The following is a 16025-nucleotide window of genomic DNA, read 5'->3' as shown; positions in this document are numbered from 1 at the left end:
ATTCTGTTAACCAACCAGTTTGAGAGGACTTGAAGTTACACTTTAAGATTCAAGTCATCCATATGTTGGTAAACTGTTTTACATATCAAAGGGTTTAGTATGAAGTGTGCAGGGCCTCTCTCTACTATATCCCTGATTAAACAACAATACATTCATGTTTCTCTATAGTTTCCTACAGGAGTAATGCTTTTCTAAAATGCAGTATCTTTTTACTTTTGCATGTAAGGAATGAAAATGAATTCATATGCACTTTGAAAAATCCCCAAGGCCGGGCTTCGGTCAAACTCGCCGAGCTGATGTGATATGCGGTAGATTTCACAAACACACACATCACGATGTAGGGTGAAAGAAGACTGCATTCGCTTCGCTTCCTGCCCTCAGGTGTACTGTAGAGCGGGATTATACAGTACAACGCTTCACTAACACCCTGCTCATTATGCGCACACACTGACTCAGCCTGCCACAGCGCCAGCAGTGCATGAACACACACACACACACATACACACAAGCTCCCACACATGATTATAAGCCCCAGCCTGAAAACTCACACAGATAAGTGAACACACATACACAAGTGCAGTCACACACACAGTATATTGGCTACTTGACAGACTATAATAAGAGTATGAGATCACATTGCACTAAGCCATTATTAACACCCACACTAGACGAGCTAGAGGACTGGTGGTTGTTTAATCTAAGGTGATCTGAATGAAGCGAAACTCTATATGTGCATCAACAGTGGCAACGTTAGCGTGCGTGTGTGTTTGTGGGTGCATGTCGGTGCCCAGATGTGTCCTCATGTAGGCAGATGATGTACGAAAATGAGCAGACTTGCTGTAAATGTGTGTGCTCGTCTGTCTGTCCTTTAGATTGACAACACAAATCATGATGGTCCTGATGAGGCTCCCTGACCTGAATCCATGAGTAACTCAGACCTGAAGTGTGTGCGTGCTTAAAAACGACGACAGCAATGACGACATTTACCGCACAATGACATCAATTACTCTCTACTCATTCTAACCATACAGCTGCAACTCATACTGTGGATTACATAGTGGGCAATCAACAAGCTCACAGAGCATCATCAGTCTTATCATTACTGATAATGTAATGTTTGATATCAGTGACATTAAAAATTAACAATCACTCACCGCCTGGTTTCTATCAGGCAGCCGGTAGTTGTGGTTCTGCAGCAGCCGACAGCCGTCCTTGGCCAGACGCTGCACGGCCTCCAGTCCGAGCCGACTGGTCAGCTCCTCGCGGCCGCACACGGTCCCCATCCCTCCTCCACTGCCACTGCCACCGCTGTCCCGCAACGCGCACACCCCGCCCAGCTGCAACACGGGAGGCATGAACACATATCTCAAACCGCAGTCCCAAGACATGGTGGAAACAGTCAAGGTGTGTTTGTGGGATGGAGGTCAAGTAAGTTCAGTGTTTTTGTCCGAGTGAGAACCAAAGCAGTTTGGGCATAATCCAGAAACATGCGATAACAAGTTTTCAGTAGCCCCTTTATGTCCATGTGAGGAGAATGAGAAGAAACGGTAATCCTGGGTGTCTCTGTCTATCTTGTTCTCTCTCTAATTCCTCCTCATGATTCACAAACTCTCTTATTCTTTCTATCTATTACAGTCTGTAATTCCCTTTATCTGTTGCACTTCTCTCTTTGTCTCTGTCTGACTGCTCTGTGTCAGAGGATCTGGTGGAGAAAGAGTGAGTGTGTGTGATTAGTTGTATAAGTGGGCGGGAGTGTGTGTCTGTGTGGGAAGAGTGTGTGTTGGGGGTGTGTGAGGTGTCTGTCTGTCTCCACCCCTTTATAGTCGGGAGTTTAAAATGTGGTAACCACCGTGGTAGCCCAGTTTAAGTAGTGTATAAAAGTGTGAATACCTCACAGTGTTGTCTAAAAAAAAATAAAGAGAGACAAGTAGAAGTAAGAGACAGAGACATATACTTAATCAAAAGTGCTGCAGGATACTGGAGAAACGAATGGCTCTGTCCTCAGATAGACCTGACGACAGAAAACATGACTGTGTGTGTGTATGTGTGTATGTGTGTGCTCCCTAGGGTGCTGCTAGTATGATGGTTATCACCACTGGCAGCGGGTAGCCTGGTCTGTTTATTTTCCTTGGAATTGAGAGAGAGAGGTATTTCGTTTGGCTGAGAGTTGGGTAACCCTTCCTGTGAGCTCAACTATCCCACGGTGCCAAGCTCAAGCAGAGAGTAACACACACACATACACGCGCACACACGCACACACACACACACACACACAACATGATGGCATACTCCCACGCTTAATTTTGTTTACTAGGAAAGCACCCCCCCAATGACAACTCTTATCTGTTAGAATAGCCACGTACACACACACAGACATTATATCAGAGTCACAGTCCCCTGTCCCTTGCTGCTTCCTGTAGACCTGTTCTCAACTTCCTGTCCTAGACACAGAACGCACCGAGATAAACCTGTCTGTGGTCTGTGTCTGTTTTTATTATGTGTCCGTCTCCGTCTATCTCCTCTTCTCTCCCATGGTATCCTTAATTCTTCTTTGATCCCTCTTGTGTTTGTAATCCATGACGAGCTAAAACATTCAGTGTTCAATCGGCTGAAGGGTAACCGAAACTAAATTAGACTCCAGTCCACTTAAGCTGCTTTGGAGTTGAATTAGCGAGAGGACAGCATTGTTTCTTGACACCCTAAAAAGTTGTCTGCTCTGTACATGAAGGAAATCCTTCATGTACATTGCAGTTATGTGTATGATTTAATGACCTCCTTCTCATCATACCAAATAAACTAAACTAAACTAAACTAAATTAATACTCATATTACTAGTAGTTCCCAGACCGGGGGTTAAGACCCCCAAAAAGAGGTCACAAAATGTTGACTGGGGTCGGAAACAAGTAAAACTAAATTTGGAGTGTACCAGTGGCTGGCCAAGAGGTGGGGATGCATACCATAAAACCACAATGTTCCCCATGTGATTTGATTATCAACTGTACAATCAAGGCTGAAATATCCAAAAAAAAGCTTCTAAAAAAAGAGAGAAAAAACAAAATTATGCTTTTTTTCTAATATTGGCTTTTTTCTAAATACTGTAAGAGAGGGAAAGAAAAATATACTCTTTAGTTGCACTCTTATACATAAGCAACATGTGACGAGAAGATGCGAGAGGGCATTTCTTTGTATTAAGCGGTCAAAAGCCAGAGACATGTGAACCACTGATCTATAGTATTGTATGTATAACTGTGTTTAAAAGATTCTCTTTTTTCTGTTCTTCTCTATCCTCATATCTCTGGTCTAATCAGACTATAAATAATTGATGGAGAAAAAGATGTTTCCACTGTACAGAGATGGGACCAGGAAGCAAACAGGCCTCCCTCTACTCTGACCCCGTTTTCTACATTTAGCCACCTCATGGAGAAACACACACACACACACACACACACACACACACACACACACACACACAGATGCTTACACTCAATGACCTTTGAAAGGGGGAGGAAAGGTAGTTAGAAAGATTGGTATCTCTTATTATGGATCTCCCAGTCCAATCTGTGTTGGCGCTGATCAAGTTATATTTTAATTGGCCAGTATTGGTCATATTAAACCTGGTCCATTTCCAGTCTTTTGTTTATAGCACTCTGGTGACAACAGCTGTCAAAAAAAAGCCCTATCAAAACAGCTATACTTCTTCCAAATGCATATGCTAACAGCAGAGGCTGAAACTATGACCACTTTGCACGTATTTCAGCAACATTTCATATGTGCACTACTCTAAAATGTCGCTGCTGGTTGAAAGTGGCATTTGACCTTTTTATATTTGGTTTATGCTGCATACAAGAGAGGTTGTCTAAATCTTCCTGCCTTAACAGTTTCAGACTAATTCTACTCTTGCCACAGATATCATACCATATATGCTGTATTCAATACAAGCTATTTTTTATTAATGCAGATATACTCACTTATCAGGTATATTTCTATCTTGGATTAGATTGACTTTTCTAAATTTGATGTAGGCCTATTTTAAGCCAAGTGTACACTGTCCAAATTGGGAATTATAATTATTAGATTGGACACAATTGACAGGTAGTGGTAATGAAATTACTGATTGAGATTGTGGGCAAAGACACTTAATATGTTTGAGCTCCCCAATAGCCTAGAGGTAAAGGTGCCAACCAAGAACTACAACATCCCTGGTTCAGATCTGGCATGTCATTCCCTATCTTTCTCTCCCCTTGTTCTTTGGCATATTATTTAGTATGAGTAGGAGTGTGTCTGTCTATGTGTGTATTACCGGGCTGCTCTCCTCGCTGGGTGTGCGAGGCTCCTGGTGGCTCGTCTCCGTCGTCTCAGAGTCCTGCTCTGATACTGCAACCGATCACAAAAGACTCATCACATAACATAGTCTTTGTCACTCCGTGTTCTCATAATGCAGATGGAAAAATATTAACAAAAACGTCTCAGGAAAACAAACACAGTCGGACTAAATAAATACTTACAAGCTTTGCGAGTCTTTCGGGCGAGAGCAGCTGCCAACTCACTTTGTACCTGTTGGAGGAAAGTGAAATGTGTCACAAAAAATATCTCATAAGATGATACTCAACAAGCAGACATATATGCGCACACTGACCGTAGAAGTGAGCCTCTCGAGAGCTTTCATCTGGAGAATCTCACTGCAGATGTCCCTGTTGCCTTCAGAGTCCTCCTCTGACCTTCAGGGCACACACACATAAACAAACAAAGCTTTACTTTCAAGTGATAAGTGCATTATTCTGATCACTCACCAGAGAAAAAAGTTCTCTGCAGAGCTGTGGTCCTCTACACTGCCCCCTGGTATACTGAGAGAGGAACTACAGCTTACAAATACATTTACTTCTTAGCTGGAGGTTGAAACCCATGAACCTTTATTTTTTAAAGATAAAATGATACTTGGAATGATATAAGTGGATAGACTATTTTCAATTTTTAACCCTTTACTAAATGAAATACACTCTAGCTAGATCCTCAAATGTGAGGATGGGCCAGTTTTTTCTGATTAAACCATTTTAAATTTTTTTGGGGGGTTTTGGAATGTTGATCAGACAAAACAAGCAATTTGAAAGGGTTTTGGGAAGTTGTGATGGGCATCTAAAGGGTTGACTGTTTAATTGAAAAAAATAATCAGCCCTAAACATAGTAAACATACAGCAGACAAATATATTTTCTTGTGAATATTTTATATCCAGCAGAGTGGTACAGTACAGTATGTGCCTGTTTTATTTTCCCTCCCATCCGTCTTTCTAGTTCTTCACTGCTTACACGTCTTAGTATGGAGCATCTCTCTCTCTACCCCCCCTTCTCTCTTTCATGTGGTTTCATTTAAAATAGCTCCCAGACACACCCTCCTATTGATGTTAGCGAGGCTGTGTGTGTGTGTGTGTGTGTGTGTGTGTGTGTGTGTGTGTGTGTGTGTGTGTGTGTGAGAGAGAGAGAGAGTGTGTGTGTGCAGCAATGCGGCTGCTGTGTGTACATGTGTTCACAATGTATATAAATGTGTTATTCTTGTCAAGGGTTTTTGTTCCAGGTCTGAGTGCATCTGTGACTATGTTTGTGTATGACTTCTTTTGTGTGCATCCACGCGCATGTGTGTGTGCTGTATAAACAGGTGGTTGTTTTGGGGTAAACTCTGCATTATTCCCACAGCAATAATGCAAGGTTGTAGAGTTTGTCTTCAACAGTGGCAGCCTGCACCCCCTCATCTGATATGTTCTCTTAGAAAACCACTGTTTGGACTGGTCTCCCACACACTGACTCACCCCCTTACACAACGCACACACCCAGACCAATTTGCATACAATTTGGATTTTATCAACAGATCCCAGTGGCACTAGTAATAGTTGTGGAGGAAAAAGGATGAGACCACGCATGTGTGTGTGTGTGTGTGTACTGTAATCTGATAAGGGAATGATAAATGCACAAGCGGGAAAGATGGTGATAACATGTAGCCCTCAGCTTGACACTTCAGCTATTGGCTCTGACACAGACAGAGAGACAGGCAGGTAAACCAACGGATGCCTTAAAGGATTGTGAAAATACCATATTTTTTCTGTCAGTCTCTCAACTATAGCAATAAAAACAGTCACTAGATTTGCTTTCCTTTCAGTGTTTATGATCAAAATGACTTGTCACTTAAAAAAAAAGATAACTGATACTCAAACCTCTAGCAGAGCTGGAAGAACAAGGGAAAATTATTGTCACAGTGACTTAATCTGAGAGTTTTCCTTTTTTTTTTTGTTTCTCAACAAATACTGAGTTCCATTAGTTGACGACAAGTTGTACAAAACCTATTCTAAGCCATCATGCTAAATTTATTCCCATCAGGGTCATTAAGTCTTTTTAGTCAGTGTTTATTTGGTAATTTGGTGACTCACCATGAGCCTGAATGTACCGAAGCTGGAAAAAAGGAACAGTGGGAGGTGTGTCACCAATCATTAAGCAACACAGAGTAGTATTGATAGAGGATTAACATGACTGGTGCTAGCAACGCCTAAAAGGTGCATGCCGCAGGAAGTAGATATGTTCTGTGATATTTTGTAATTTACCAAGTGATGCATACACAAACAGATCCTAATCAAAAGCTCACCAGTTTTTGTGAACTATATATCAGCCTATATAATTTAGTCTACCCACTATAACCTATTTATTTATTGGTATGTTATTCTTTGTCTTCACTAGAGTAGTTATCCCTAGAAGGGAGTATAACAATCAGCTAATTTTGCTTTATCAAGTAGCAAGTTATCAGTATCAATGTAATGCTTGCCTCATTAGATTAAACTGCAGGAAGAGATAGGGCGCCAACATTTCTGAGGAGCATAAGCATCAATTACACTTGGTTGCATTTATAATCTTGCTGCAGCACCTTCAAGAACGCTTTATTTCTCCAATTAGAAACGTTTTAACGACAACAGATAAGAACAATTTAGTACACAAACGTTGAATCATTTAATATAATTTAAATTATTGCATTTTAGTAGCCTACTGGAAATTCTATGTCCTTTTTGCAATTTTAAAGAGAACTAGACGCAATTCGAAAGTTAGTCCACTGACCCAAGGCAATTGAGAACCCTTGAGCATCACTGAAAAGGGCTTTCACAGGTGGTTTAACACACATTTATATGCTAAGGCAGGCTCATGCCCTCAGACAGTGCACTCTGCCAGGATTTTGTTTAAATTACTGCATTTTATTAGCCTGCTGGTAATTCTAGCTCCTTTTTACGATTCCAAAGAGAATCAACATTAATCAGAGGATTAGTGTATCACCCAACGCATTATCAAGTCTCAGAAGCAGTTACATCCAGGTGCTTTCGTTCACAGCTTCAACTATTTTTTTTTCACAGCTACAAGAGAGAGACAGGGAGAGAGACAAAGAGGAAGGGAGGGAGTGAGATGGCGAGAGAGAGCAGAGAAACAGTGCGACATTCACAGACAGCAGCGGGGTCAAAGTGACAGACAGAGTTAGAATGTTGAATGCATAATCTTATCTATGTCAAATCCGCAAAAATGAACTGCACTTTTCCGAGTGTAGTTTCAAGAAAAAAAAACTATTAGGCCATATTTGGCCTAATAAAGTTTTATACGTATAACCTACAAACTATATGAACAGTTATGATAACAGGTATATTTACATCCATTCATGCTGTATAAGTGAGAATACATGAAAAACACTGGATGATAAATATATGCAGACCTATTTATCATGTAAATTCTGGTCTTTTCAGAGCTGAATACTTTAGCATCACTCAACTGTTGGTACAACCGGGAGAAAAAAAATCCTCATTAAAATCAATTTTAAACATACTAAAATGTCCATAATCCACCATCCCCACCGACCCGACACCCATTGCTCTGCTGAAGCACATCGCCAACTTCTGGAAACACTTTGGTTGAGTGCTACTAAGTGCGCATGTCACCCACTATAATCTATATAAGGTATCTGATGGAGAACGCAGAAATAAGTACAGTATGATACATGAGATTCATATTAGTAAGTATGACATTCAATTCCCCTCGCTGTCGTGCTCTCTCCCTGGTGTCTGTAAATACACCCTTTGAAGTTGACACACAGATGAATAAGTTGTGTGCTCTTGTTCCTTTGCTCTCCATATATACTTTTTTATTACCCCCCTCCCTCTCCCACCCATCTCACTCTCTTTCTTTCTCTGAGTGACAGATTGAGTTCAGTAGCAGCCTCAGCAGGAATTCCACACACAGGAGCAGAAAAGCAGGGAACTCTGGCTGACACCACTGTGCGTGTGTATGTGTATGCGTGTGTGTGTGTGTGTGTGATCACATCATGTGTAGGTTTTTGTGTATCAGTGCATTTCTTCTATGGATGTGGAGGTGTGTGTGTGCCTGTGTCTCACATAAGCAGATTGAGGATTTAAAACACTGAATGGAGATTAGGTTTCTCCTTGGGATTTGAGGAAGATATAGGAGAGTGTGTGTATGTGTAAGTGTATATTATGCTGCAAGACAAATGATGCACTTGCATGAGTACACAACACATCCACCACATCAAACAAAGTCACTTGTCACTTTTTGTGGTAAATCACCAGACAGACAAATGACCTCAATCATGAGTCTAAAAGGGAACACTGTCACTTCAAATTTCGATATTTTACCAGAGCAATGAGCTTCCACTTCAGGTCAATGGAGATTATCCAGCATATCACAACTAACTCACATTCACCATCAACTATGATCTTCATTCTTTAACAGTTTCACATGTTTGTGATAACGACAGAGATCCTGTGACAACGATGGAAACAACTGACTTGCCATAACAACAGATATATGTGACAAATATTATCCATTCACATCCAGCCAATAGGGCTGACACATTTATTTGAAATTTGAACCGACATTTGAAATTGGCAAAATATTAAAATTTAAATCTCTATTTGATGTTACTGGATTCAAAATTCACAGTGTCTAAACACAAGAGCTTTGTAGTCTAGTGCAGGGCATTGTAAAAAAATATGTTGTACAAGTTATACAAGTTGTATATGTTAAAAAAGTTGTACATACAAGTATAAAAGAAACATTAAAGAAACAGCCATGCAACTTTCCGATCTACCCCCTAGGCATGTTCGCCTATATGCAGCATGGAGAGACATGTTTCAGTCCTAATTATGTCACCAAACCATCTGAGATGTAATGTGTGGAAGTATTTCGGATTCAACATCAAGGTGAGGAAGTTTGCTGCCTTTCAAATATAAAATGGCCTGACAACAAACCTGATATTACCCGTTAGCTAGTAAATCAGGTGAGGCAGCATATGTTCTGCAAATGAACCGTACTGTGACAATTTTACAACATAGTTTAGGATTAGGCTACATGGGTTGCATTCAACTTTATTAAAACTAATTATGTGTTACTTCTCATTTGTTCAAACTTGATTTTTGTGAAAAACTGACAGCGACTACTATCTATCCATATCCATATATCCATCCATTGCAGTGTAACTTGTGCGGTCAGATTTTAGTGGACACTTACGGGCTGTTGGCTCCACCTCCTGAGCGGAACTGGACATATGGGGCAAGTTGTAAGAGAAGTCTGACAGCTTCTGGCCACTCCCCCTCATTGGAGCGAAACTCACAGGAGGCGGAGTCACACTCCTCAAAGCTGAACTGGTAGTAAGAATTTGAGTCCGAAAACACCACCCGCTGGTCCACTGGGGAAAGGACAGACACACAAATGCAGAAACACACCAAAAAGAAATGTGAGTGGCAGCTTCCTCTCCTCCATCACACATCATTTACTTTCTCCACATCATTTGACTTCACAGCTTTAGGACTATAAAACAGCAACCACATTATTGTTTAATAGCTGTATTTAAATGCGTTTCATTTTATTCTTTGAGTATTATAATTATTATACCGCTATAATATAAACATTGATGGAAAAAAACATTGATCAAAAGAAATTACGTAAAATAATTATTTTTTGTTTATTGCAAACACTTCTTCCTCCTAAAGAAAGAGTAAAGACATGGTGCCCACAATAAAACCTATATAAACTCTTTGTGTCAGTTATGGCGGATTAGTCAGACCACTGAACTGAGCAAATGTCCAAAAGCAGGCCGCCTCAAGAGGATCATGGTTGTTTATTCTTTAAAGAAACATTAATCGTCTTTTAATATTATACTGTCTTCACAAACATGAGTCATTCGTAGCATACTAAGTGTGGTTTCAACACAACATGGGTTAAAAAGGAATATGAATAACATGATGGCATTTCCATTTTATTTTCCTTATGTCTGCTCCATTGAATACAGAAATATGTATCACACCCAGGAACTATCAGTGTGGTGATATTAAAATTACTAATTTCTCATAAGATTTAGTGTGTGGTAAAATGTTAGCCTCTGGTCTCTGGTAAATTGTCTCTGGTGATTCATGAGGGAATATGTTTAAGGCAGAATAATTACTGAGATTATTAGAGGGGGGCTTAGATACACAGTGTACTGAAGCCCAGTTTCAGTGGCATTGTCCTTTATGAAAAGTTAATCTCAGAAAGGTAATGTCACTATCTGTGCTAGACAAGATCTCAATTAAAAGCAGGTTCATGTGCTTAGCAGGTGAATGAGGCAGTGAATTAATCTCTCTGTTTTGTTGGAAATCACCTGGTGAACCGGGTCATCATTTGTCTCTTTAGAGATGTGTAGATTGTTGCTGATGTTGCTGGAAGGTGACTATAAATTTGAAGCGCCTCCGACCTCCGGGCATGTTAGTGTGAGCATGAGTGTGTGTATGTGGGATTGTGTTTTTACCAGACAGCAGGACTCCCAGCTCCAGCAGCACCTGCCAGACACGCACAGCAGTAGTCCGACAGCGCACGTACACACACTGCTCACACAGCCACTGCACCAGCTCCACGCCCACATAGCTGCGTCTGTTAAAAGACACACACGCACACACACACATACATTTTCAGCACACAAATAAGGCCGCATAGTGTTATGATGCACATACACACTCTTCTTCCCCCGGCACAAAGCTTGTCTTTTTTTATTTAATCAATACCTATTGATTATTCATTAGTTCTCTGTAAGCCTTTTCCTCTGAAACACTGAATACTTTCCATCTGCTCCCCCCCCCAGATAAACTCCTGGTGTACGTGTGTGTGCGCAAGGATGATTAAGAGTATCTATTTATATTTGTGTCCAGATGTTCACATGTTTTTTGCATGCATCTGTATGTTCTAAATATACAATATATTGCACAGGACTGCATGTATTCCCGTACCATCTTGTAGTCTGCTATTAAATGTCCAACCAGAAAAGACCTCAACTGTGGTTGGTGAGCCAGTGTACATGCTTCACCGGACACATCGATTCAGCCCTACAGACAGATACACACACTCATACTCACGGACATACACACACAAACACACACACACACACACACACACACACACACACACACACACACACACACACACACACACACACACACACACAAAGATAAGTGTACCGTATGATTCTGGCCAGGTGTATCTTGTCTTTAGCTGGGTATGGTCCATGAGAGAGGAAGGCATTCCTCACAGCCCGGCCAGCACATGGAAAACTCTGGGAGCAAGACTGATACATACACAGACACACACACACACACATACACAAAAACAAATAAATTACTATGAATTCTTTAAACATTTGCACTGTTTTTCTAAAATATGAATGCTAAACAATTCATAAATGACAAAAGTCTTATCTATAAAACAGTTTTGGACATGAACATTAGACTACAGAGAGCTGGTCTGGCTACTCTGTCATTGACCGGCTCACAAGGACAGCTCAATTTCTTTCCCCCTCAGGAATGAAACATTGACTGTGTCTACATGCTCTGCAATAATCCTGCTATTGACACCATTGTAAATAAGACAGTATTTCAGTTAAGCTGTTTATATGTATTGCTTGTACTGTTCCATTCATATTCCTTTTTACATGCTTCAGAGCAGAGCCCACTTAATGACTGATGAGGCTCCATTCGCATTATGTTACGACTTGGGAGACTTCCTCCAGTGTCAATTCAAACTCAAGTTTTATCCTGTCTCTGCTATGAGTGCAAATTTAGCAAAAGACTTAAGTCACTTTGACTTTTATAGCAGAAAGGCAGAGCATGTGTTAGTTAAACTCTCCCTTGTGTTGCAACATTAAGTGCAAATATATATCTACTGACACGTCTGGACACATCATCATGTTCCTGGAATCATGGAGTGTTTCAGGTCTTTCAACATCATACAACTTCCTCCAGGCGACCCAGCCTAGGCTGATCAGACCCCAGCTTGTGCCCAGATGGCAAACTAACTACTCTGCCCCAATTGGCTGTCCTCTCTTGATCATAGCCACCTTGAGGGTCTCTCTGCCGCATCGTTGGTACTATGGATAGCTCTTCTCCTACTCTCTCCCTCAACGCCCAGCAAGCTAAGGGCTCTGGATAGACATTGGGCTGCAAAGCACCTGTACCCAACCTTTATTGGCAAGCATCTTGCTCTCCAGCCACCTTGCAGACATTCTCTGACCAGACTGTTATACTTGGTGATCTTCCTTTCAAATGCCTCTTCCAGGTTGTTCTCACAGAAGGTCCTGGCTACTCCCCAGCTCTGAAAAAGGCAATGGCTTGTTTTGAGGGGTGAGCCTTCTTGGCCTACTCAACTCCAGCGCTGATGGACTCTGCAATGGTCTTCAAGACCTGGTCATGCCTCCATCTGTACTGCCCCTCTCCCAGTGCCTTGGTGCAGCAGCTTAGAAAGTGCTTGAGCAAAGTGGACAGGCTGGTGTCTCTGCCTCAACCCATGTGTGGAGGTTTGACGGTTTGGGATGCACATCATAGACCGCCTGGACAAGGAACTTGATCCGGTTGTGCTCAGCCTGCCACAGCTCAGCCCAGGTCACTTTCCACTCCATGGCATTGTCCTATCTGGTCCATGCTCCTTGTTGGCTTATCGCTACTGTTCTGCAGGTCCTTTCCTCCTCCACCGCTACTCTCACCTCCTCCTGGACTAGGTGTCAATTTCCTTCCCTTTGGTAATGTCAATGTGGGGGGTTGGAAAAGATCGCAGTCCACCACTCCCAGCAGCCTCTTGTGACAGAGCCACAACTTTGCCTGCAAAACAGCTTCCTCTGCTCTCCACTTCCTCCCAGTCCTGACCTGAATTCCAGCTTTGGTCTATGTCCTCCTGCAAGCATACCAGCATGCCACTGCATTTTCATCCTAAAAGCTGTTTGGTGAATTTGTAACGGTTGGCTATGAACACAGCCCACTTACAGGCTCTTTCACGGCGGCATCTCCGATGCCTTTCCAATCAACATAGCACCATGATCAGGACTCATATCAGCCGAGCTAGGCCTGTGCGTTCCTCTTCCCCTGCTTGCTTATGCTAGCGCCTTAGGGTCTTCAGCTCCTGTCTCATGTTGTGAATCTTTGCCATCCTTTGATTCTTTGAATAATGTCCTCTGACACCTTTCCCTTGCTCTTCCCCAAATCCTTCCGAGGCGAAGTTCACAGCTTGCTGTCATAGCTTGAAGTTTCCTGTCAACATCTCCCCCTGCAATCACCTCCAGAATCTGATCTACATCATTATCTAGCTGGTTCCACAGAGATGCCTTGTTAGCTGCTGGCCATTTGATCCTCTTCCTCTCGGACTTGATGCTGAGGTTAGTCTTTTGCAGCACTTGGAGGTTCTGGGCACTGTGGGGTGGCTGGCTCCTCCTGAGTCTTTCCAGGTTGCTTGCCTGTGCATTGTGCGTCTCCTGTTAAAAACGTATCCTGTGGATTTTTTGACCATTACAGTGGTGCTATGAAGCAATGTTTCCAAAAGTGGGTCCCTGTTTTGTTTGTAATTTGTGCACATACACAAAGATGCACATGCACATGGGAGAAATACACATTCTTGCTGACGGTTTTCCACTTTTCCATTTTTCAGCAGTTGGTAGCATAATGCAACAAAAAACAGCAATGTGACAGTAAAAGGCAGGTAGGAAGACAGCTAGTCAATAGAAACATTAAAGTAAACATGTAAAAATATTCAAAAACTCTTTGCAAATGTGTTATGATGAAAGAGAAGCATTAAACACATTTGTTAGGCCCCAAAGAAAGTTTGTTCTAGAGATCAACACTACATGAAAAACCTTAAAGGTAGATTAAGGTACTCGTTAGTTATTGTTCTAATCAAAACCTTGCAGTCTATGTGAACACAGTCATTATGCACTTCAATATGTGACCGACACCCAATTTTGATTTCAACTTTGTACAAAAGGGCCCAAAGGTTTCTGGCTGCAAAGCAGAATCACTGATCATTATATTGGGGGCAGCAAGGTGATGTCATCAATGCCCTTCAAACAAAGAGGCTGGATTTAATCAGGCTCACACAGCCAGCCCTTGAATTTCACTTCACACACTGTGGTCTGCTGATCCTTGATAGCCATGTTCTTCAGTTATGGGTGTTGCTAATATAACAAAATTACTTGACAGGCAATTGTATCAAGGTGTGAAAAACATTACAAATAATTTACAACACCTTTGCTGAAACATGTTTTCGTTCAGATTTTCAAGATATCCTACAAAGTTGCTTCAGTTGCGTGAATTGGTTTTTGAATAAATATGAGGTGACATATCAGCTGTTGAAGAATCATATGTAATGTTGAAGTAATTGATCACAAAGTTCAAGAGTCGAATGGTGGCCAGCCAGTTCTGACTTAAAATTCAAAACGAAGAACTACTCGTTGTCACGATCATCCAAACTAATCTCCATAGTTTATTGATTGGTCCAGCATCAGCATCCAGGTTAAATCAATGATACTCAGTGAATATTTTCAAGACTAGAGTCTTGTAGCAAAACTGAGGCTGGGGGATGTAGACTGGCTTAGCAAAGATCATGTTTAAGCCCCCATTTTTGCAAGCGTCTTCTTAAGTGCCTGTGAGCAAAGACTTTAGTTTTTATGAGCGTCATACATACTGCATTTCCACTGAGGCAAGGTATAGAAGAAAATCTAGTGAAATATAATAATTCTGAGGGACAAATTACCAAGCAGATACATTTTTTCGCACAGGTGCACATGTAAGCAGAATCTAAGCTTTAGATGTTGATTTCCCTCATTTTTTAACCTTGTTATTTTTTTAGCTGATGTTTTCAATGTTGAAAGAAACTGTACTGGTGAGATATTTAAACCCTAAGGCCTTTTCCACAGTACAGACTTTACCAAACAGCATTATAGTGATGCATGACAAATTAAGACTCTCTCTGAGTGTGTGTGTGTGCATGCGTGTGTGCAACCTTAAAAGTCATTATAAAATTGAAGTTGAAGTCATTATAGAATGCTTCATAATGTGTTTTGATTATTTTTATAAATCATTATGAATATTTATGAGTGCCGCTTACTATAATTATACAGTGCTATAAGCAGATTATAATGCATTATAAGTATGTTTATAATGCATCATAGACATGGGCGCCATAGAAAGTGTTACCCATGCATGCGTGCGTGCATGCGTGTGTGCGTGCAGTTGGTGAAACTAGCTTGGAAAAATCCCAAGGTAATATCACCACTGATGTCACCTATATTGGGACTTAGCAAACAAATTTTTACCTCGTGGCAAAACTTAAGAGATGACATCATCTGTGTGTGTGTGTGTGTGTGTGTGCGTGTGCATGTTTCCTTACCTTGTGTACTGTAGGTCCAGTGCTCGGGCCAGGGATAGTGTCTGGTGATTGCTGTTGAAACAAAATACACACAAGCCATCAGAGCCAACACACAATGACACATGCACATAGTAAATACACTGAACAAACAAGCCTCTGAGATGAGAAAGACCAGTTTTTCCATTCCAAAAACATTAGTGAGGTTCTGTTTAAACCAACAGCAGTAACAACTATTGCTAATACACACTTTCAGGTGATAATTAGTGGTTTATTGTAAAGTGACACCTATAAATGCAACATTCTTTTATCAAACTCAAAGAATGTGGCCATTTACACAT

At 41.2% G+C, this 16025-nt stretch overlaps 1 protein-coding gene across 2 annotated transcripts in view; it reads right to left on the bottom strand.

Annotated features, from left to right (window-relative positions):
* rapgef5a (Rap guanine nucleotide exchange factor (GEF) 5a) overlaps positions 1–16025 on the bottom strand; it is a 51917-nt gene that overhangs the window by 25875 nt on the left and 10017 nt on the right. Inside the window, exons 2-9 of one of the 2 annotated variants that reach the window (XM_067611171.1) lie at positions 15709–15759; positions 11520–11626; positions 10817–10938; positions 9541–9718; positions 4637–4718; positions 4506–4554; positions 4301–4374; positions 1155–1337 (exon numbers count right to left, since the gene is read on the bottom strand). In XM_067611171.1, the coding sequence (XP_067467272.1) occupies positions 1155–1337; positions 4301–4374; positions 4506–4554; positions 4637–4718; positions 9541–9718; positions 10817–10938; positions 11520–11626; positions 15709–15759 (846 nt within the window). The remainder of the gene's footprint in view (positions 1–1154; positions 1338–4300; positions 4375–4505; positions 4555–4636; positions 4719–9540; positions 9719–10816; positions 10939–11519; positions 11627–15708; positions 15760–16025) is intronic. The other variant, XM_067611172.1, reaches the window with a different exon arrangement.

The sequence above is a fragment of the Thunnus thynnus genome, chromosome 15 (assembly GCF_963924715.1).
Source record: "Thunnus thynnus chromosome 15, fThuThy2.1, whole genome shotgun sequence".
NCBI classification, from domain to species: Eukaryota; Metazoa; Chordata; class Actinopteri; order Scombriformes; family Scombridae; genus Thunnus; species Thunnus thynnus.
This window is presented reverse-complemented; position numbering and strand designations above follow the sequence as displayed.